This window comes from Echeneis naucrates, chromosome 1 (assembly GCF_900963305.1).
Source record: "Echeneis naucrates chromosome 1, fEcheNa1.1, whole genome shotgun sequence".
NCBI lineage: Eukaryota > Metazoa > Chordata > Actinopteri > Carangiformes > Echeneidae > Echeneis > Echeneis naucrates.
Window position 1 is genome coordinate 21,022,810 of NC_042511.1, and position 24,368 is coordinate 21,047,177.

At 40.9% G+C, this 24,368-nt stretch overlaps 2 protein-coding genes across 3 annotated transcripts in view; both read left to right on the plus strand.

Moving 5' to 3' along the window:
• The first annotated feature begins 20,380 nt into the window (after positions 1-20,380).
• Positions 20,381-23,832, plus strand: hmgb2a (high mobility group box 2a). Of its 2 annotated transcripts, none has more exons than XM_029498080.1 (5): positions 20,381-20,404; positions 22,201-22,360; positions 22,586-22,734; positions 22,824-22,998; positions 23,201-23,832. In XM_029498080.1, the coding sequence occupies exons 2-5, from the start codon at positions 22,214-22,216 to the stop codon at positions 23,375-23,377; spliced, it is 648 nt and encodes a 215-aa protein (XP_029353940.1). In that variant the 5' UTR covers positions 20,381-20,404; positions 22,201-22,213; the 3' UTR covers positions 23,378-23,832. The 2 variants fall into 2 exon arrangements, with proteins under 2 accessions (XP_029353940.1, XP_029353930.1); XM_029498070.1 differs by lacking the exon at positions 20,381-20,404 and adding an exon at positions 21,301-21,415.
• A 445-nt stretch (positions 23,833-24,277) lies between these two features.
• The window catches only part of wdr17 (WD repeat domain 17), a 47,041-nt gene continuing 46,950 nt past the window's right edge, over positions 24,278-24,368 (plus strand). The window contains exon 1 of the mRNA XM_029500243.1: positions 24,278-24,364. The gene's annotated coding sequence lies outside the window, so the exon portion shown is untranslated. The remainder of the gene's footprint in view (positions 24,365-24,368) is intronic.

Genomic DNA, 24,368 nt, shown 5'->3' on the forward strand with positions numbered 1-24,368 from the left:
AACCTTGAAATTTAGGAAATTGTAGGTTGTTCTCAAATTTTGATCTCCAGTGTATATTTACAAACTTGTTTTTTTTTCCTGAACATGGCACGTCCTTTAATCAACGGTCCTGTAGATCAGCGCTCCCCAACCTTTTTTGCGGACCAGCTTAATGTCAGACAATATTTCCACGAACTGGCCTTTAAGGTGTGGTGGATAAATCCAACAAAATAAAAATGATACAATCGGCATAAAACTGTGCTCTTCTATAAATAATAATAAACGTGAATCCACTGTGCACTTGTATGCAACTTTATTAGCAGCATCAATTACACAATTTTTCTGAAAGCATGCCTCGTGCTCTCAGAACTCTACATACAAATCAAGAAACACTCACAATGGGCATGGGTGTGGGCGTGGGTGATGTGGGTAACATCACCCTTTGCGCTGCCATTACCTAAAATGGGGTCCTCCACCGCTATGCAACTCTGGGACTCTTTAATACCAATCTAATACTTGCATTTCTTGACAGATTACACATCATAATCACAGCATTAAATCAAGCGGACCAGATGCAGTACATAGTGGTTTAAGACAATGTATGTTTCCACCGATGTGCTCAGGTCCAAAATTGGTTCCATCAGCACCCTGAGTTTCTGTGGATTCGTCACACCAGGCAATCCTTCTAATGGTGCCTTGCCAATTGAAGACATGGCCTGTTATGTGGACGAAATCCTATGGCCTGATCCAGCCAGACAGATAGATAATGTTTACAGTTACAGTGTTGTTGTTGCTTTAGTTTTACTTCAGAGTTACTGTAAGTGTATGTACTTCATACAGCAATTTTTATTTGTCTACAGATAGGAATATCAATATTTTGTTCTGATTTTCCTTGTTAATTGAGCTGTTACTATAGCTGAGTATATGGTAAGAAATAAATATTTTCAGTCTGCAGCATCAGTGTTGTGCAGTGCTTGGTACGTGTATAGTATTTGTGTACTTTGTACTGTATACCTCAACGTAATCATGAATAATGTATTGGGTTTGTCAATATACTTTTGTCATGAAAAATATCCCTTAACAATGCTCTCAAACAATATTTCTGAATATCATCCATCACTCTATTTCTTAAAAAAGGGTTCTTATAAATGTGTTTTGAATTTTTTATGATAGTGCTTAATAGACTGAAACAATGTACGATCATTGAATGACTGTGTTAACACTTGTGCTGGGTTGAAAGTAACCCAAATTAGGTGAAATTGCTAACCCAGTGGTGGGTGCAAAAAGGACAGAGCCAATGTTGGGTTATTTATACCCAGCATGTTAGGTAGAAAATTTGACCACGCACACTGGTTTAATATTTTTACTCAACAATGGGTAGAAACTACCCGTGTTGGGTTAAAGCTACCAAGAAATGGGTTAAAGAAACAAAACCAAAGTTCTGGATTATCAGGTTACCAGCGCTTGCTGGGATTAAAAAAATACAAATTTTATTCATCAAATATGAAAAGATGAAACAACAAAAATTAAATACTTTTCCAAACATTTGTTGGTCATGAAATGTTGACTTTTAACACTCATGCTAATTATAAAACTGGCCAACAAGTACACAATTTATAAAACTAAATCATTCCGAAATATAAAGATCTTAATGACCATTTAAGATTTTCTTTTACATCTACTACTGTAGGTGTAAAACTGTGGCTCAAGGCATACCTCTAGAAACATTTTTAGGTGATGCTGAAATTTCAGCTGTGGCCCAATAAGAGGAATGAGGGAGGTCAAGCACTTTCCATCCAGTAGAAAGAAGGAGTCTGTCTATATGTTGAGCTGCAAAAAACAACGTGACATACAATGAAATCAAACAATTGCGTAGAAATTTTGTTTTAGTGTTTTCAATGTATTAGTTCATTAATTCAACAAACTGCCATTAATGGATTTGTTTTAAATATGATTACATACCTTCATAAGTTGGGATCAACTGCCAGGTTCCACTCATGAAGCTTCTCCTTGACAAACTCATCAATCTTTCAAAAATGAAAGCAAACATTTTTAGTGCCACTCTCACAAAAATCTAATTCTGTTAAGATATTCTAGATACAAATCAGGGTGTTAATCAATATGCTTACAACTATGTATGGAAAAATAGAATTGCTATTCAAATGATTTTAAATTAATATAATGTGAGGCTTTCTCTGTGATGAAATAACAAATGCAATTCCTATGTAGGTTACAGAAACTACAGCACGTGGAATTAAATCATAACATAGTTACATCAAGGCACTTTACATATAGAGCAGGTCTAGACCAAATTCTTTATAAAATTATTTAAAGAGACCCAACCGCAAGCACTTGACAACAGTAGCAAAAGTGGAAAAGTGGAAAGATTTCCTTTAAGAGGCATAAACCTTGGGCAGAACCATGCTCGGGGGGGCGGCCATCTGCCTTCACCGGTTGGGTTGAGAGAGAGAGAGAGAGAGAGCGAGAGAGGCACGGAGGGGTAGTGTAAGGTGAGAATGACAGCAGGAGAGGGGGATATTCAAAACAGGTGTAAGCAGGATGGTGCATGAAGTTCATGGGGATGATGCTGTAGTATGGAATTCATGAGGATAAGGGGGCAGCAGGCGTTACAGGAACATGGGATGGTGATGAGTCACCACCTGCAGGATGAGGACAGGGAGAGAGAGGAGAGGAGCTGGGAGAGACAGAGACTTTGGGAGAACATGGTTAGTAAATGCAGTATAAATGCTTAGAACTGGGAGAAACAGGGATTTCTAAGTCCTTCACATTACGATACAGAATGGGTGCAGTCCAGTGACAACTGAATATCTACCATTGGATCAGTACCACATAGATACATTCAGAAAGCTACACAGGTACCTGTGTGGTGGGGTGGGGCAGTTCTGTATGTATAGTACTGTAGTAGTGTGCTTTGAGTATTACCATCCACAATATGTATTTATTGTTACGGAGAATCTTGGATATGGGTGGAGCTCATGAATTTATTTACAGTGACGAGGCTGGATTCAACGATAGCAAAAATAGACGACAGGGATGTAATTTAATTGGCCAAAGGGCAATTGTGCACATCCCAGGGGAGTGCAGGGGAAATATCACATTGTGTGCCGCCATAAGCCTTTGAAGGCTGCTGCACCATCATGCCAAATTGGGTTCCTATAATGCGCAAGACATTATGACATTTCTAGATGCACTTCATGATGCAGTTGTACAGTGCTGTGAAAAGTATTTGCCTCCTTACCGATTTCTTACTTTTTTTTGTCACTCTTAGCCATTTCAGATCAAGCAAACTTAAATATAAGTTTATAAGATAACTCACGAGTTAACACAAAATGCAGTTTTAAGTGCACTGGTTCACCAACCATGATCAATTTATTCACCATTTGGCAGGATCCATAAGCCCACTTACGTGCAGTGTTTTTTTTTTTTCTGTTTACAGTAGTGCATTGTTTTTTATGTTTGCTTTAATTGAATCTACTGTATTGTGAAGTACAATGCTGTAATGTACAGTATTGAGTATTTCATTTTTTGGTTGTTGTAGAAACATGCCTTGTGTGGAACTGAATTAACTGAACTAACCCTAACCCTAACTGAACAGTGAAACCCAAAAACTGTAGTGTTTTATGTAAAGTAGACTAGTGTATTGTCCTGATCTGAAAATTTATAATTTTGTCATCAGAATGACATTTTGACAAAGGATTGTTAAGTTTTGTTACTGTTTTACTGTAGACTAGAATCTGTTTTACAGTGAACTTGTCAAATGAATAAGCGCAGGCATTGGCCCTCAATACACAGCATGTATATGCTTGTATGAAGCGTGTTGCGTCATTTCCGGTCACTGGCGGTTGTGCTCTCTATTGTGCTTTGTCATCTCTGTGTTGTTTCCACTGTTCTTCTGCTATTATTTCCTAATTCCACTCGAGTAATCAGGCAGAAATTATTTTCACACCAACACTAGGTTTTAGAAGTCAATATCTCCCCTTTCTCCAAAGGTTATAACCGTTTCTGCTCCTCCGCTAATCAAACTACCCGATTAGCAATGTCCTCTAGCTCTCTGTCTCCACTCTCTGTTCCTCCTTCTCCTCCTCCTCTCCTCTCCTGTTCTCTGTGCCTCATGTGTAGTTATTCTTCTGCCTCCTTTTATGATAGCACCTCTTGTCATAGATGTAGGATGATGGTAGAAATGGAGGCGAAGATTAATGAGTTAGAATCCCGGCTCCGCACTTTAGCTAGCCCAACCTATGCTAGTGTAGCTAGCCCCCCCTCTGTAGCCGGTGCGGGCCAACCTAGACGAGTTCATACGGCAGCTAAGATAGTTTCCTCCCCCCCAGTGGCTCCCGAGCAGCCGGGATCTAGTCAGGGCGGCTGGGTGACTGTCCGAGACAAGAGGCAGCAGCCCCCGGTTCACCACCGACCAGTTCACGTTTCCAACAGGTTCTCCCCTCTCAGCGACACACCCGCTGAAAAGCCGACTCTAGTGATAGGTGATTCTATTCTGAGGAACGTGAAGTTAGCGACACCGGCGGCCATAGTGAAGTGTATCCCGGGGGCCAGAGCAGGCGACATCCAGTCTTATCTGAAACTGCTGGCTAAGGGTAAACGTAAATATGCTAATATTGTTATTCACGTCGGCAGTAACGACACCCGACTTCGCCAATCGGAAGTCACAAAAATTAATGTGGAATCGGTGTGTACGTTTGCTAAAACGATGTCGGACACTGTAGTTTTCTCCGGCCCCCTCCCCAATCGGACCAGTGATGACATGTACAGCCGCATGTCGTCATTTAACCGCTGGCTGTCGAGGTGTTGTCCCGAAAACAACGTGGGCTACATAGATAACTGGAAGTCTTTCTGGGGGAGACCTGGTCTGATTAGGAGAGATGGTGTCCATCCCACCGTGGACGGGGCCGCTCTCATTTCTAGAAATATGGCCGATTTTATTAAAAATCCAAAACCCTGACAATCCCGGGTCGAGACCAGGAGGCAGAGCCGCAGTTTAACACGCTCCTCTGCGCCTCAGTCAGAGCGGTCATCTGCCGAGAATAGAATAGAGTCTGTCTATGTTTAGCTTTATAGAGACTGTGTCGGTCCCCCGACCACCTAAATTTAGAAAAGTTAAAAAACCCAAATTAAACAGAACAGGAGCTAAAAACAAAAACCTAACTGTAATTAAAACAGCCACAAATTCAGTCTCAAATAACACTGCGATCAAATGTGGACTGTTGAACATTCGATCATTATCATCAAAATCTCTGCTAGTTAACGATCTCATAGCTGATCATCACATTGATTTATTTTGTATAACTGAAACGTGGCTGCAGCAGGATGAGTATGTTAGCATTAATGAAGCTACACCCCCAACTCATGTTAACTTTCATATCCCTCATACCACAGGTCGAGGAGGTGGGGTGGCTGCAATATTTCAGTTAAGCCTATTAATCAACCCCAGACCAAAATCTGGCTGCAGGTCTTTTGAAAGCCTCACTCTTTGTCTTTCCCACTCAGACTGGAAAGGTGAAAAACCAGTTCTGTTAGTCACAGTATACCGTCCACCTGGTCCGTACTCAGAATTCCTATCAGAGTTTTCTGAGTTTATATCAGAGTTAGTACTCAGTACAGATAAAATCATTATTCTGGGAGATTTCAATAAGCTAACAATTCTTCCCCAAAATTCTCTCCTATCTGACCATTACCTTATTACATTTGAGTTTACTTTAATGGGCTCCACAGCATTGAGGAATAAATTCAGCTATAGAAGATGTTTATCTGAAGCTGCTGTGGCTAAATTTAAAGAGAACATTTGGTCATCATTCCCAACAATGCCATATCTAAATTCAAATGAGGATTTCTCCCATACGCAGGTTGATGACCTGACTAGCACTATGGCCACACTGCGTTTGAATCTCGACAATGCCGCCCCTCTCAAAAAGAAAGTATTCAATCTGAGGAGGATGGCTCCCTGGTATAGTTACCAAATCCGTGCCTTGAAGCAGACATCAAGGACATTAGAAAGAAACTAGCGTTCCAGTAAGTCATAAGAATCTCACAGAGCCTGGAAAGGCAGCCTAAAAACGTATAAAAAAGCTCTCCGCAGTGCTAGAAGTTCATATTACTCAGCACTCATAGAAGAAAACAAGAACAACCCCAGGTTTCTCTTCAGCACTGTAGCCAGGCTGACAGAGAGCCATAGCTCAGTTGAACCAGTGATCCCCTTAGCTCTAAGCAGTAATGATTTTATTAGTTTTTTTTTTCTGACGAAATTCTCATGATCAGAGAAAGAATTTATCAGCTCTTGCCTACGTTAGATAAAAATCCCCTTCTGAAGACGGCAACTGCTGAATCAGCTGCGACGCCTCTTTTACATCTGGAATCATTCTCACCTCTGAATCTCTCAGAGCTAGCTTCTATAGTTTCATCATCCAGACCGTCAACCTGTCTATTAGACCCAGTAACAACTAGCCTCTTTAAAGAGATCTTTTATTTAATTGAGCAGTTCATTCTAGATTTGGTTAATCTGACTTTATTTCTGGGTTATGTACCTCAGGCACTTAAGACTGCGGTCATCAAACCCCATCTTAAAAAGCCGAATCTTGATCCAGATGTTTTGGCAAACTATAGACCCATATCGAACCTTCCATTTATTTCTAAAATCATTGAGAAAGCTGTAGCAAAACAACTACACGAGCATCTGGATGGGAACAGTCTGTTTGAAGAGTTTCAGTCAGGATTTAGAGCCCATCATAGCACAGAAACAGCGCTGGTTAAAGTCTCCAATGACATTCTAATGGCCTCAGACAATGGATCAGCCTCCATACTTCTCCTTCTAGATCTTAGTGCTGCATTCGACACCATAGATCATAATATTTTAGTACAGAGACTGGAACATGAAATTGGAATTAAAGGAACTGCACGAAAGTGGTTCAAATCCTACTTATCAGATAGACATCAGTTTGTTCATGTAAACAACAGCTCCTCCTCATGTACTGTAGTCAGTCATGGAGTCCCGCAGGGTTCGGTACTTGGACCAATCCTCTTTACGCTTTATCTGCTTCCTCTAGGCAACATTATCAGGAAACACAGCATCAATTTCCACTGCTATGCAGACGATACTCAGCTGTACCTATCAATGAAGCCAAATTAAGTCAGTCAGATAGTCAGACTGCAGGCATGTCTTGAAGACATAAAAGTCTGGATGACTGGAAATTTTTTACTTCTCAACTCTGACAAAACAGAAGTTATTGTACTCGGTCCTAAGCACCTCAGAAAAATACTATCTAATCATCTCATCAGTTTGGACGGCATTACTTTGGCTTCCAGCTCCACTGTAAGAAACCTTGGAGTAATTTTTGACCAGGACATGTCCTTTGTCCCTCACATAAAACAAGTTAGTCGGGCAGCTTTCTTCCACCTGAGAAACATTAGGAAAATCAGAAACATCCTTTCTCAGGATGATGCAGAAAAACTAGTCCATGCATTTGTAACTTCTAGGCTGGACTACTGTAACTCATTACTATCTGGATGTCCAAACAAATCTCTAAAAGGCCTTCAGTTAATTCAGAACGCTGCTGCACGAATATTAACAGGAACTAGGAAAAGAGATCACATCTCTCCTGTGTTAGCTGCTCTTCATTGGCTGCCAGTAAAATATAGAGTAGAATTCAAAATCCTTCTTTTAACGTATAAAGCTCTTAATGGCCAAGCTCCATCGTATCTCAGAGAGCTCATAGTTCCTTACTGTCCTAGCAGGCCACTCCGCTCTCTAGATGGAGGTTTACTTGTGGTTCCTAGAGTCTCCAAGAGTAAATCTGGAGGCAGATCGTTCAGTTATCAGGCTCCTCAACTATGGAACCAACTCCCAGCATCGGTCCGGGGGGCGGACTCTTTAGTAACTTTCAAGACCAGGCTTAAAACTTTCCTGTATGACAGAGCATACAGTTAAAAAGTCCTCTACTCTTTAGGTATGCTGCTATAGGCCTAGGCTGCTGGGGGAAGGACTGAGCTTCTCTCTCTCTCTCTCTCTCTCTCTCTCTCTGTCTCTCTCTGTCTCTCCCTGTCACCCTCTCTCCCCCTCTCCCTCTCTCCCCCTCTCCCTCTTTCTCTCTAACTCCCTCCTTGCATGCGCTGATAAAAACCATCCTTCTTAAAAAAAAAAAACAACAGTTTCACCCAGTTCTAAGCATTTATACTGCATTTACTAACCATGTTCTGCCAAAGTCTCTGTCTCTCCCAGTTCCTCTCCTCTCTCTCGCCCCCCCTGAGCCTGGTTCTGCTCGAGGTTTCTGCCTCTTAAAGGAAGTTTTTCCTTGCCACTGTTGCCAAGTGCTTGCTCATCGGGGGTTAAAATTAATATAATTAATGGCTCCATTGATCAACTGAATTCACTACGAATGACTAAACAGTCAGCAGTAATCATTCAATTAATTTTCTCTAACACACTAACCTATTTTTTCATTTGCTTTACAAGGACACAGAGCACACCTTGATGGGCAAGTGATGAAAAATGCCATCATCGGTCATCGGTTCATCCCAGGATCTGACCACAAGACGGCAACCATTGTGATCGAAGGAATCAAAATCCTGGAGGAAAAGGATATCCCAAGGTGCTGTGCTTTGCTGATAGGCATAATATATGCTCTGAATCTGAGCTATTGTGAAGAACTTAAATATACTTGTGAGGTGTTTCAGAAGCTGTTTCTTGAACTTGATGGACTGAAAGCCTCAACTGAAAGTCTCAAGAAAATTCCATTCCACGTTACCTAACTTTGGCTGTTATTTTCATGAAGACTCAGGTTTTAAGGGGGTCACAATTGTTTAAAATGTATTTCGATGTGTTCCAAAATCTTTTATACTCGCCTTAGAACCCGCTCAGTCTTTTATGCCATGCCAGCATTTAATCCTCAGAGGTGTACTGATAGATGACCAAGCATTTTGTGTTGAAATTTTTCATATTGTTTCAAATAATGTCTGCTGCAAAAACATGTCCTTTACAATTTTTGTAAAAAAATGACCTTTAGAACATTGGTGGCCATTGAAAGTTTTATCAGCGCTTGCTCGGAACATTACTGTGGTATTACAAAATGTTTAAAAAGGTTTTACAAAATAATTTTGCAAGTTAGGCACTGTGGTTTTAAATATGTAAAGGCCTATAACTTTGCTGTGGTAGCATAATTGAGTATGCTTAATGTTTAATTTCACAAGGCAATATGGGGTTGTTTTGTTTTTTTTTTGTTGTTTTTTTGTTTTTTCACTTTAATGCAGACGCTCTGATGTAATGTAAAACTGATGTACTTTTCTGAACTGTCAATAAAGATCAGTAAAGAAATTTAGAAAAATAAATAATGCAGAAAAAGTTGCTGGAACAACTTGATTTTTATGAGCATTCAACTTGTGTTTATGCTACCAGTGATTACTTTTTTAAAAATACTTCTGGGTATAGAGGAAAGGTTAATTCACCTAGCTCAATGTAGTTCATTGGTTGAACATAATTTCATTAGAAGTTGTCATAACTCAAAAAGACAGTTGTCAATTGCTTTTTTTTTTTTTTTTATCCAAAAAATTTTTTTTAGAGTGTATTTCATAGCTTTACAAGCAGCAGTGACCATAAGTGACCATAAAAAGGATACAGAGGGTCTCTGGTGAATGGTGGTAGCAGAGGCAAACACCAAACATTATAATCTGCCATTCATCTATTCATGGATACATGAATGGGAAATTTACTTGAATTCCAATAAAATGATTATCCATACAGACTGTGAATTATATATTTGGAAAGAATAGCAATAAGTAATATTGCAAATCATGATAAGAATTAGAATCAGCTTTATCTGCCAAGTACTCAAACACACAGGAATTCTTTGAAGGCAGTTGCCATTCTTGTAGAAAAACAATTATTAGTAATATTCAAACATTAATTCAATATGTTCAAGTTTCATTCCATATATTCAAACTTTCACTCAATATATTCAAGTTCCACTCCATACATTCAAACATTCATTCAAGATATTTATTACAGTTTTTTCAGTCGCTTTGGTGCGTTTCTCACAACATTATTACAGTTTTTCTCAATTGTCATGTCAATTGTCAGCATGTAACTCATGCACCAACCACCTGAAACAATTCTGCAGAACTACAAGCACAATTCCTTTTTTACACTCAAATTGCAGTTCTAAATGACACTTTTTTTCAAAACACTACACACAATTGTGTGTAGTAGCATAGTAGCATATTTTTTTTGTTTCTTTCTTTCTTTCTTTTACTGTTACTTTATAGAGTAAATAATTCTTCTGCTGTTTTGTATGCAGACTGCTGTATGTGCAACTTTGTGTTGGTTGGGAGGTAAACTGTACATTGTGGAGGGGAACCCTCTGGGCCTTCAAGATATTGAGTGAAGGCCTACTGAAAAAATTATGCAAGAATTTTTGTACTACAAATGATATATGTATAAATATATTTATTTAGTTTTTCCTCAATTGTCTACACAAATTTACTACACATGCCTCATATTCTTAAAACTCAACACACAAATCAAAAAACATGCACACAATGGGCAACACCCCCCAAATCTCCTGCAAAATTTAATTTACGTTCAAAACTATGTTATTTCTTCTCAAAAAGGTGTATTGTTTTCAAATGACACACACAAACCAAAAAATGAATAGACATTTATAAGACCCGGTTGAACACTGAAGTGCTCAATGTAAAACAGTATGTTGAATGGAAAACACTTCTCCATTCATCAGTGACTTGGGCCTTTGCTTGTTCAGTATTACAGTTTTTCTCAATTGCCTAAACACATTTTCTGGTACTTGAGATACAATGACCACAACATGTAACTTGTGGTGCATGCCATGGTGCATAATCATAATCATTCAAATTTGTTCAAGGATTGTTTAACCAGGAAAAGGGAGGGCAGCTTAAAGCGACAAAGATAGAAGTAGAAGAGTATATGAGAAATGCATATTCAGATTCTGAGTAGAATAGAGTAGTAGGACTTCCACCTGAAATGCCACCATTAGGGGAGATAGATCAGGAAATGGATGTTAGACCACCTAGGTGGAAGGAGGTTGAGGAAGTAGTCAGGCGTGCAAAGGCTTCTTCAGCCCCAGGCCAAATGGAGTCCCCTACCAGGTTTATAAAAGCACACCTGATATCCTAAAGTTTTTGTGGAGGCAAATAAGAATAGTTTGGAAGAAACAGTCTATTCCCAGAGCATGGCATAGGGCGGGGTGTTCTTATTCCTAAGGAGAAGGAGTCTTCAGAGCTGAGTCATATGATCTCTCTCCTGAATGTAGAGGGGAAGATTTTCTTTAGTGTAGTTGCACGGAGGCTAGCTAGTTATTTAGAAAGGAATAGCTTAATAGATACTACAGTACAGAAGGCAGGAATACCAGGTTTCACAGGGTGTTTAGAGCACACTAGCATGATTTGGCATCAGATTCAGGCAGCCAAGAGTGAGAAAAGAGATTTGCATGTGATATTCTTGGACTTAGCAAATGCATTTGGGTCAGTGCCACATAGCCTTTTTTGGGAGGCGTTTGATTATTATAGAGTGACTGGAGCAGTTGTCAATTTAGTAAGAAGATATTTCCAGGATATCAGACTATGCTTAAGTACTGCAGGCTTTACAACAGGTTGGCAGAGGATAGAAATAGGTATTATGGCAGGGTGTAAGATTTCTCCATTAGCATTCACAATGGCAATGAAGGTAATTATTAGAGCTTCTAGGTGGGTTGTAGGTGGAGAGAGGTGGCAGGATGGGATGTGCCTTAAACCAATTAACGGTGCCATGTATGAAAAGAATACTTGAGAGACTTAATAAAAACTGAGAATCAAGACTAGTAAGTCTAGAAGTATCTCAATAAGTAGAGGAAGATTAAGTGATCGAAAGTTTGCAATAGATGAAGAGGAAATTCCAATAATTAGGGAAAAACCAGTAAAGAGCCTAGGTAGGTGGTATAAGGCAGATTTGCATGATGGAGAACAGGTAGTGCAGTTCTAGAAGGATGTTGCTGAGGGGACTGGATAGAACAGATAAATCAGGACTTCCAGGAAAGTGGAAGCTGTGGTGTTAGCAGTTTGGATTATTTCCCAGGTGGCTACTGTCAGTATAGCTTCCAATATCTGCTGCAGAGAAAATGGAAAGACTAGTAAGCTTTTACATTAGGAAGTGGCTTGGTGGTCCGAGATGTTTAAGCATTGTGGGACTGTATGGGAAAGGCATACTTCAGCTCCCAGTATCTAGTCTAGTGGAGGAGTTGAAATGTACTAAGGTTAGGACAGAGCTCCTGTTATCTGGGAGTAAAGATGTGGTTGTTAGTCAGGTGGTTCCAAACCCAACCAAGGGGAGAAAATGGAATCCAAGAATGGCAGTGCAGGAAGCATAGCAAACTCTTAGGCATACAGAGATTGTGAGTAATGTACAGATACGCCAGGGAGGCTTGGGGTTGGCCCTAGCAAACCGGAGTGGAGTAGAGCAGGTCCCAAAGAGAATAGGAAGCTAGTTGTAGAGCAGGTTCGTAGACAGGAGGAAATATTAAGGGGTGCGAGGGCAGTGGCTCAGGCTAAGCAGGGACAGTGGTTGAACTGGGAAGGTGTTGAGAAGAAAAAGCTTAGTTGGAAAGAGCTGTAAAGTATGGAGGAAAGTAGTATTAGATTTTTGATAGGGGCAACATATGATGTGTTGCCAACTCCCCAGAACCTAAAACTCTGGGTAAATGGAGACCCGTTATGTTCGTTGTGTTCAGGTGCTGCAACTCTAAAGCACACCTTGTCTGGTTGTAAGGTTAGTCTCTCACAAGGCCGATATACATGGCGACATAACCAGGTTTTAAAAAGCTTAGCTGCAGGCATTGAAGATATATATGGAGGCAGGCAATTTCAGGAGGGTCTAAGACAAAGAGAGTTGCAATACAGTTTGTTCAGGAAGGAGGGAAAGTTAATAAGATAATAAGGAAGCAAGGCAGCTTAGAGGATGCTAGTGACTGGGAGATGCAGGTAGATTTAGGGGGAAAGCTTGTTGTTCCCCAGGAAATAGCCTGCACAAAGCTAAGGCCTGATATAATTTTGTGGTCTAGGAGTAGAAAGAAAGTATATTTCATAGAGCTGACTGTGCTGTGGGAGGATTCCGTTGAAGAAGCATATGAAAGGAAAAAGCTCAGGTATGCAGATCTTGGTAAGAATGCTGAGCAGCGAGGATGGAAGGTTAGGATTTGTCCAGTGGAAGTAGGATGTAGAGGGTTTGTAGCAAGATCTGCTGTTGCTTTGTTGAATGAGTTAGGAGGAAGGGGACAGAGGGTGAGGAAATTAGTGAAGGAAATGTCAGATGAGGCAGTAAGATCCAGTCAGTGGATTTGGGTTAGAAGAAGTAATAGTAGCTGGGGGCCCAGCAGGGGGAGCGCTTAAGATAGAAAGACTGTAGGGAGAAGCAGAGGAAGAAATCCAGGAAGGGGAAGTGTATTTAAGTGGAGGGTGTGGCCTGTTTGAGCCTCTTTGACACCATGCCGTTAGTCCAGATGAGTTGGCATGTTGATTTTGTTTGAGTAGAGAACTGTCAGGTGAGTTTAGTTGCTGAATCTGCTAGTGTAGCTTGTATTGCTCCTCCTCTGCACCCTCTATACTTTCATGCCCCCTACCCGAACCAGGGTCTGTATCCCATCCCTACTTTTAGCTCCACTTTTTCTCTCCCCTACCCAAACCAGGGTCTGTATCCCCACCGGTGCAATTGGTGAGAGGTCAGAGTAGTTGACAGTTGTGCTGTTTGAGATAGTTGTCTTTGTGTGAGGAGTGGTGATGGCTGGCATTAGGGGGTGACTCTGGGATGCCAGTGTTCACGGTCTAGCCTCCTGGCGGTGTTGTGGGCCTAACTAGATGAAACACAGACGAAAGGAGGTTCCCACCTGATGACCCCAAAGACATGATAGCTATCACTGCTCACTGGCCTAGTTGGATATTATCTGTAGGGCACATAGAGCAGGGCGAAAGTTTGTTGCTAGGAAGGTAATCACTGAGTCTGGTCCCTTTTTGTCGTACAAGTTTCTTGTATTTTTCTCTAAATTCTAAATGATGTACAAAATATCCAGCCCCCTTGGACATTTTTTTTAATAAATGAAAACATGGTCAATATAATTGTACTTTTTGAATTTGCAAATTTGCAAAAAAATTCATGTCGAAGTGAAAAAAGATTTTTACAAATTACTGTTAATTTACTGTCTGTGCACAAAGTAGGTTATGTCAGTTTGAGGTCATACTTTTGTCATAGTTCTGTAAACATACGAGGATCCAAACCTCAAGTATTGGTGTTTATTCACACTCATCAAAAAAAAAAAAAAACACGAGTGTTTTTTTTTCCAAGTCAAAACACAAAATAGTAATTGTACTAAGAAAAATAAATAAATAAATAAATAAATAAATAAATAAATCAGTCTACATCTAACCCTAACCTTCTCTGGGTCCGGCCACAAAATTTCATCTACATCATATGCAATGTCCTCTAGTCTAAGGCACCGGGGAAAATATCTTCTGGAACGCTGTATCCAGACCTGACATGATGCCTGGTCAATATCCCCACATGCCTCCTCCACTGCCGGTGAAAAGGCAATGCGTTGATGGGGATGACGCTCATAGACCTTCCAGTGCCCGGCAGAGAGAAACTCTTCAGTTGGATTTAAGAATGGAGAGTATGGGTGGGAGGTTGAGTACAGTGAAGAGTGGGTGATTTGTAAAGTTGTGGACCAAAGCAGCCCTATGGAAACTAACATTGTCCCATATGATGATGTATCTGGTCTGTGAACATTAGTGAGAATGTCATGTAAGGTGTCCAGGAATGTAATAATGTGTGCAGTGTTATATGGGCCTAGGGTTGTATGATGGTGAACAACACCATTTTGACTTATAGCTGCACACATGGTGATGTTACCACCACGTTGTGCTGGGACATGGATTATGGCATGGTGTCCAATAACGTTCCTGCCATGTTTTAGTGAGGTCAAAACCTGCCTCATCCACAAAAAGCAGCTCATGACCCATGGCATCTGCCTCCAACACCATCACTCTCTGGAAAAGACAAAACAAATGCAGCACAGCACTACAGTATGCACTTCCCGATTCAGCACCAATGATACTATAGCTTACCTGCACATAGTCACACTGCAGTTGTTTTACATGCTCACTGTTTCTTTAAAAAGGGACTGTAGATTTTTTTCATTCGGATTCTGTTGCGGGTAAGTACATGAGATAATACACAAATGCTCACATTGTGTATGTTTTGGAAGGTGGTGTTATCAAGAGTTATGTGCTGCTGTATTTCTTGTAGCCTTATGGAATTATTTGCAATCACCATGTACCACAATAACCAGTTCTCATTTCAAAATGTCCTTATGATGCTTGCTACAGTGTAGCGGCTCAAGTCAGGCTGATCCCGCTGGCCAGCTTCCCTCAGGGTCATTCCATGGTTGATTACATGGTCCACTATTGTAGCTCTGATGTCATCAGTAATTATTTTTCTTACTCTTCTTACCCTTCCTATTCCTCCTCCTCTTCCTCTTACTTTACCTCCTTGTCCTTGTTGTCCTCTCCATCTCGCTTCTTCACTTCCACATCCTCTTCCTCCTCTTCTTCCTCCTACTTCTTCACCTCCTTGTCCTCTTCCTCTGCCTCCTCTAATTCTCACTCTTCCTGCTCCCTATTGTACTCCACACGGAGAGCTTACCTGTGGCTTGCAGTTTTCTCAATTGCTAAAACACTAAACCCTATTGCCTGAACCAAATGCTCAGTTGCCTGAACCCACTGAGTGAATCAGTCACTCGTTTGGCAAAACCAGAAGCACTTTTCACCTGTTTAGACACAACTTGCCAACACATTTTCATTGTGATGCACCTGTGTTGCATGTTGGCGAGCACAGGTGGCAAAAGTCAAACACAATTAAAACACAGGTGTCACCAGTTGAACACAACAACTCAAAATTGATCACACTTGTGGCTAATGATGTGCGGGAACAAGCCAATTCAGAGAGCACTTGTTTGTGAGGCACTACAATGGATAGAAGTGTGAGAGGTGGTCGAGGAGGTCAAGGTCATCAGTGAAGACAAAGAACAGTAATAACTCATGAAATCAGAGCTACTCTGATTGACCATGTTCTTGTCCATGGTATGAGCATGAGGGAGGCCGGACAAAGGGTACAACCAAACGTCAGTAGATCCATTGTGTCCACCATAATCTGAAGATTGAGAGAAGAGAACAGGCAATTACCTTTTTTGACATTATAGTATGTAAAAGTTGACAGCAATTACTGTATGACTATACTATATACTGTACCACAGCATACTGTAAGTAAATATATGTTTCAGTATATCACTGTGCCGATGTACTGTAGTATTGTAATGTAGGGTTAGTCTAACTGTTTGTAGGCCTTGTATTCCATGTATATTTTTGTAACTGCATGTTCTCTTTTTGTAGAATTGAAAGACTGCCACATGGGGGTGGGAGGACAGCTATGTTCTCCACACACCAGAGACCCTAATTTTCGATATGGTCCAAGAGAACAACACCATTAAACTGCATAAAATCCAGCAGAAGATCACGGAGTAATATTTAACTTTAAAGGATTATCAACAGTGTCAGCCTCTCTACTGCTGATTGTGTCCTCAAGCGCAAAAGACTGTACAGAGTGCCCTTTGAACACAACTCAGACAGAGTCAAAGAGCAAAGATTCCAGTATGTACAGGTTGGTATATATCCAGACACATTCAATGTTGATTGCTGTAAGTAGTGATTTACTGTAGTGGCCTAAATCACTTTTTCTGTATCACTTACAAAACTATGTCTATTTCTACAGAGAGTTTTTCAACTGGGTGCAATGGAAAGACCCCATGACTATATCTACATGGATGAAGCAGGGTTTAATCTCACCCAAAAGAGAAAGAGTGTCTGTAGTGTGATTGGCCAACGGGTCATTGTTGGTGTCCCTGGGCACTTTGGTGGCAATGTCACATTGTGTGCTGCCATCAGGAATCATGAGGTGGTCCACCATCATGCACCTTGGGCCCTACAACACTCATCAGCTCCTCATTAACCTCAATCACATGTGAGATGCTATGTTAGGGCAGCAGGATGAGCATCCCATCTATGTTGTTGTTTGGGACAATGTGAGTTTTCACAGAGCCCTCCGGGTTAGAGAGTGGTTCAATATAATAAAAATGATGCCGTGGCTCAGTAACACGCTTCTCATTTGTATATTTTGGCACTTTATTTTTATGCAGGCTTACTGTATAAAAGTGCTAAATGCACAAGATTTCTGTTTGCTTTTGTACTGTACAAGTGCTAAGTGTAAATGTGCAAGATTTCTGTTTATTGTACTTTTATATTTTTACTATGTACAAGTGCTAATGCACAGGTTTTTTGTATTGCAACTTACATTTAGCCTACAGTGAACAATAAACATTTATTTCGAGAGCTTCATGTCCTGAGCATTGTATTTTTTATTTTTCTATGTTTAGTGACTGCTCAGTAGTGTTTTAAATTGTGATTGACCTTGGGCACAATTTGACAACATAGTTCAGTTTTGAGCACAGATTAAACTGTTTTGAGGTGAAAGTTTGGTTTTGCAAGAAGAGTCTGAGTGTGAATGTAATTTGAAAATTGGGTTTTGTGTTCAGAAGAAAAAGAGAGCTGCTTTCGAGAAATGTGTCTTAGAAATCAAGAAAAACTGTATTTATAGTGTTTAGGCTGATTGCAAAGTGAACTAATTATCTAAAACACTTTTCGCATCTGACAGTGTGCCAGAAATTTGGCAAAATAGTGTAAATAATAGCCATACATGTGCATAGTTTTGCTAGGCGTGTGTTGATCATGTGGAAATTGAGTGTAAAGCAGTGAGTTCAGTTTACAGTTCCGCATGTGTTGCTGAGTGGCAGTGGACTGTACCTACAGTTTTGCAAAGTGTGTGCTACAAAATTGCAACTGAGTGCAAAGCAGTGTTTGTGCTTTTAGTTTTGTAAATTCAGTGAGGGGTTTTGCTATGAGCATTAATAGTTTTAGAAATTGTGCTATAAGAATCATGGTTAGGGTTTTAGCATTCAGAAAAAAACTGTAAAGAGGTTATTTTATTGTTTTTGGGTTTTTTTTTTTGCAAATTCTTGTCAAAAAAGCCAAATTATATTGCCCATCATTTAATTTATAACAGCAGTAAAAGGTGGAAACATCTAAGGGGGGAGTAAATACCTTATAGTCATTGTAGAGCCCTGTGGTTTTTGATCAATCAAAAATGGTAAAGATGATAGGGGTTATTTAGGAGTGCAAAAGGGAAATAAGGATCCTATCTTGATTTTCCCCCCAAATGAATATAAAAGGTATTCATTATCTATTAGAGCATTAGCGAAAGATAACCATGTGTAAATGAAATATATAAAGTTATGTTTGAGAACTTAAAGTTCACTTTTGAGTTTACTTTGTGCTATATTGTCAACTTTGCATGGTAAGTACCAAAGCAATAAACAATTTATTCTTTGCATTACTGTACTGTACCTTGCAGATTTTCCTCCTTGCTTCTTTTTCTTATGTGGGCTTATGTAATGTTTCAAAATAATAATTCTCACGGTATAAGTAAATTGTAAAGTTAAATGTTTTGAGTTTTTTTAGTCCCCAATTTCCAGTGCTTCCTCTGGATGATGAAACCTCCCCTGGATGACAGTGACTCTCTGGATAATAGTGCTCTCCTGGATGATTATTTTTTTTCAATTGTCTACACACATTTTCTGAAAGCATGCCTCATATTCTCAAAACTCTACACACAAATCAAAAAACAGGCACACAAAGGGGAAAACCCCTCAATTCTCCTGCAAAGTTAAACTTTACATTCAAAACCATGTTATTTCTTCTCAAAATGGTATTTTGTTTTCAAGTGACACACACAAACCATAAAATAAATAGACATTTATAAGACCCAGTTGAAGATTGAAGTGCTCAAATGTAAAACACTAGAAGAAGAAGAGGAAGAAAACACTTCTTCTTCATTCATCAGTGACTTAGGCCTTTTTTGCTCAGAATTACACTTACTACAGACAGTACATACATAAATGTTTTGTTAAATATTTTAGAATATTTTTTTTATACTCAGAACAAATAACAAACATATTTAATTTTCCCCACGAAAATAGTATACACAATTTACCTTCCAACCAACACAAAGTTGCACATACCGTCGTCGACATACAAAACAGCAGAATGATTATTTACTGTATACAGTTACTGTAAAAACAAAAAAGCAAAAAAAAAAAAAAAAACAACAAAAAAAAAACAACAAAAAAACAAAAACAAACAAACAAACAAAAAAAAAACAAACTGCGCTACATCCTCTGTTCTGTTTCATCCACATCACAAGCTATGTTTTCCCTGGCCAAGCAGTGGGGGAAATATCTCCTTGCGTGGCCAATCCAGCCATGAAAAGCATCAACTGCTATATTTCCACGTGTCTTCCACAGCGTGGAGAAGGGGTTCGAAGTTTGTGGATTTTGCTCATACACTTTCCATCTCCAGACAGAAACAAATTCCTCGATAGGATTGAGGAATGGAGAACAAAGAGGGAGATAAACGACTACAAAGCGTAGGTGGGCAGTGAACCAGTTACAAACCAGAGCGGCCCAGTGTCCCGGATGACAACGTACCTGAGCTGCTCTGGTGGAAGGAGTGTGTTGTGTAGGGTGTACAGAAATGTGATCAGATGGGCAGTGTTGTCGGGGCCAAGGGTAGCATGGTGATGGATGACGCTGTGGTGCTTAATTGATGCACACATTGTGATGCTCCCTGGCCTGGTCATCAACGATGGCACACTGGCCAATGTGTAGTAAAATACTGTAAATACTGTGTAGGAATACATTTCCCAACTTTAGAATTTTGAACGACAGTGTGTTCCTTGTGAAAACAAAACGTTTTCCTCATGAAAATTGTGCCGAATGCAGAGAATTGTATGCAGTGTTTTGAAAAAAGTGTGTTTTAGAACTGCAATTTGAGTGTAAAGCAGGAATTGTGCTTGTAGTTTTGCGGAATTGGTTCAGGGGGTTGATGCACAAGTTACATGTTGTGGTCATTGAATCTCAAGAATCAGAAAACGAGTGTAGACAATTGAGAAAAACAGCGCCTCCTCTGGATTACAGTGTGCCCTAGCATTGGCCCCTCCCACAGGTCAGTACTGCTACGAGGGAAACATGATCACAGACTATGAACGAGTGCAGATCTAAATATCCACCATGAAGCACATCAACAAACAGACGAAAGTAAAGCACAGCCTGTCTGATAGCCAATCACAATGGAGCTACACTGCATCCATGGGACAGTGAACCAGGGAGAATGTGTGCAACTATAGGGAGCAGGCTACAGTCTGGAAGGTTCTGCATGGTCTTCGCAGGGAGCAGAGGTAATTTGGCTGAGGTTTCTTTGATATGTATATGTCCCCCCGCCCTCATAGAGATAGCCCATCTGCTTAATTCATGGTTGACCTGAAGACAACGAGACTGATATCTGATCACCCTCCACCTTCTCCAGGTGCAACCATCATTATGGAAACACAGCCTATAGTCCCCTTTATGTTAATGTACAGGAGGATATGCATATCTTAGTCCATGCACTTACATACTGTAAGACTCCACGAGGTGCCAGTCAACGCAATCTGAGCTCAGACAGTATATGTAATTTTAACATACCATACGACTTCGGTACTACTTTCTTCCACTGTTACTGTTATTATGGTGGAAAAACTGTGATTCAGTCACACACCAGGCTAACATCGAACTCGTTAACCTTCCGACTAGTGAGGACGTGCGTGCGTATGTATGTTTTTTTTTTATGTATGTATGTATGCATGCATGCATGCTTGTTCTCAGGATCATTGCGATTTCTCGGACACACATAAACAAGCGGCCCAGGCAGCCAAAGTATATTTTGAAGGGGGTGAACCCGGAAGTGCTATTTTCCGTTGTCTACGGATCAGAAAAGGTGGGGGCTTGTGTTTTTGTGCTAGCGGTGGCTGCTGGACAGGCGACGGCCTTTGATGGTTCCGCTGCTTTTAGTCCCACGGAAGAAAGAAACGGTTAAAACGCTTGCGCACCAACACGCCAACAGACGGCCCTGTTCACAAACAAAGGAGTTTTCGCGCCGAATGTTTAAAAGCCAAGTCAAACCAATCAACGCACAGGCGATGCATACAAACTTGATTTCTCTATCACGCACATACTTCTACCAATCACAACGGCGTATCTGCCCTGTGTCGTACGTTTAAATTTAAATGCTTCCGTATAACCAATCAGCGGAGAGCGAGGAGGGGCAAGATGAGGAATTCTGGTCAAGTTAGTTGAGCCCTACAGACGGTGACAAAACAGTTGGCTTTCTTCCTCATTCACTCGTTTACAATTTGACTTGCTACAAACAGGTAAGAGCTGCCGCATTGACGCTGTTTTCAGTAAGCGCTGGCATTTACACATCGATTTTCAGGGATAGTTTGTGTATTGGTACGGCGGTCGCGTTTTACACTTTAGGTTTAAACTCTAATAACAGAATAAGTTGTTTGGTTTCAGACTTGTGTGTCGGTGCAAATCACAACGTTGCATACATTGTATATGGGAAGAAAACTCGGATATGATGCTTTCACCGGAGAACTGGTAAAGTTTCCGGGTTTTTTTTTTTTTTTTTTTTTTTTTTGGTGCTGTGGTCTGTAGTGTGCGCAGCGTACTATTCAAACGCCATTTGATCCGGTAGCTTAGCTGCTACGTGACTGCGGCTCCCGCCTTTAAAGTTTGAGTTCGGCGTCAGACTCGGGCCGGTAGTGGGTCACTGTAGCTCTGTGGTCAAAAGTAGATAAACCAACACATCAGGCCAGAACGATGCTTTTAAGGGACTTTGTTTGATAAGTTTCGGCGCAATTTAGTTTAGGCGGGAAGATACAAAATGGAGTCCCGTCTTTTTGACCCAGAGAGACAGAAATCCGATTAAAGCCTTAAAACAGCCCTGGGCGCCCGCTGGCTTGTATGTGCCGCTCTAACATTATTTGAAAGACGAAAGGTGGCTACGCTGTCGTGCTTTCAGAGTCCGTGTTTACATAGTCCAGCATTTCTGCCTTTCAGAAATACTTTTTTTAATCCCCAGGGGAAATTCCGCTATCTGCTGGGAGGCGGGTGTGTTTTCACAACTTAGTGTTTTTGTGCCGCTTCTCCACAGACAAACCGCCGCCATGACAAAAGACCCAAACAAGCCAAGAGGAAAAACCTCTTCCTACGCTTTCTTTGTCGCAACCTGCCGCGAAGAGCACAAGAAGAAACACCCAGGCACCAGTGTCAGCTTCGCAGAGTTCTCCAAGAAGTGCTCTGAGAGATGGAAGGTGAGCCTCAACATTGTTCATTAAAAGTTTCAGTCTGGGCAAGAGATCCTACTTTGTGTTGTGAGCTCTTTCAACAGTCAAGTTGTGGAAGTGCAGCTTCTGCCCTGCCTTCATTTTTTACCCCACCCCCTTAAACAACATGTGAAGTTGGCTCATCTTGCACACACCCACTGTTTTTATGAACCATAATTCGGGTGTTTGAGACTGAATTTTAAAAAATTTCAGACCATGTCGGCCAAGGAAAAGGTGAAGTTTGAGGAGATGGCAAAGAATGACAAGATCCGCTATGACAGAGAGATGAAATCATACGTTCCTCCTAAGGGTGCTAAGAAGGGCAAAAAAAAGAAGGACCCAAATGCCCCAAAGAGGCCACCGTAAGTCTTAACATACTGCATCATGTATGGTTTGTAAAATGATCTGAATTTGGTGAGTAGCCTGTACTAACTCTGCTTTCTTGTCCTAGCTCCGCTTTCTTTGTCTTCTGTTCTGACCACCGCCCCAGAATCAAGGAGGAGAACCCTGGTATCTCCATTGGTGACATTGCCAAGAAGCTTGGTGAACTGTGGGCCACACAGAGCTCCAAAGACAAAGCACCCTATGAGGCCAAGGCTGCAAAACTGAAGGAGAAATATGAGAAGGTACAAATGACTGTACTGTCATTACATGGCATGTAATGCCTGCGCAGTTTGGTAAAGAAACAGAGTTTAAATGCAAAATGGGTGCTTATGCTTTCAGATCTGCCGTGACTTTTTTTTTGGGGGGGGGGGCATGTTTGCGGCCCGGATGAGGCACCGTTTGTTGTTGTAGGGGAACGGGCCTAATTCATCTTCTATGTTTCAGGACATTGCTGCCTACAGAGCCAGAGGAGGTTCAGGTAAGAGTGATGCTGGGAAGAAGAGTGGCCCTGGGAGGCCTTCTGCCAAGAAGGCAGAGCCAGCGGCTGATGATGATGATGATGACGATGAGGATGAAGATGATGAGGAGGAGGAAGACGATGACGATGAGGATGACGACTAAGAAATTTTTTTTGAGGATGTTAACAGTAAAGTGAGTCCATCAATAGAGCCTGCTGTCCCTGTCGGTCTTGCCTCTGTAGGACTCAGACCTGTATCCTCCTTTATTCAGGGATTTAGTTTTATTTTGACTTAGCACCATTATGATTTTGTTCCCCTGCTGAACTTGGGTTTGTTACATTTTAAGTCCTTGTTGCTGTGGTAACAGTAGCCACAAGAACTTCCTGTGATATGATGGACTGACTCCTGTGCAGGCAGTGGACAGCAGCTGATCAGTTTTAAAGTGATTGTTCTTGGGGGCACTGCTCATTTTCTTAGTGGTGCTGGTTCTTCACTGTCATTTTACTACCAGGTTCTAGTTTGATTCAATGTTTGCAGCCATTTTAATGTGGAACTATGAAAACTTTCATGTAGAATGAATTTTTCTTTTGTAATAAAATTTTGTATATTGACAACTGATGGGTGGCTTCGATTGAGGTGCTTCTTATTGTGTGACGGGTCTGATGTTAAATGTTTTTGAGGTGACCCTCCAGTGAAATTTGGCGCCTTGTCTGATCTGGTGTTCTCCCATGGAGATGACCATCTGCTAGGTACATCACCATGGTAGCTGGTGCCAAACTCCAGATACCATTGAAACCTGTCAATATCCAACTTACTTCCCAATATATGTGATCTGAACAGTCTTTACTAAATAAGATAATGATAAAGCTCCACCCTCTTCATCGCTGCAGCTCAGCACATGAAATTGGGGTGGGTGGGGTGGTCGAGGTTGAGAAGAGACTTCTTCCTGCTGATCCTCCGGATTTCATACTGATCTCCAAGGGAAACAGTATGACTGACAATCTGCATAGCCAGTAACTGATATAGACACGCATTCCTGCAAGCCAATCGCCTCTGTGGTTAACACCCACCTCTTGCGGATGACGAAGAACAGGACACATTTCAGCACCGGGGAGCTGTCCGGCGTGCACGAACCAACCGACACTTGACGGTGA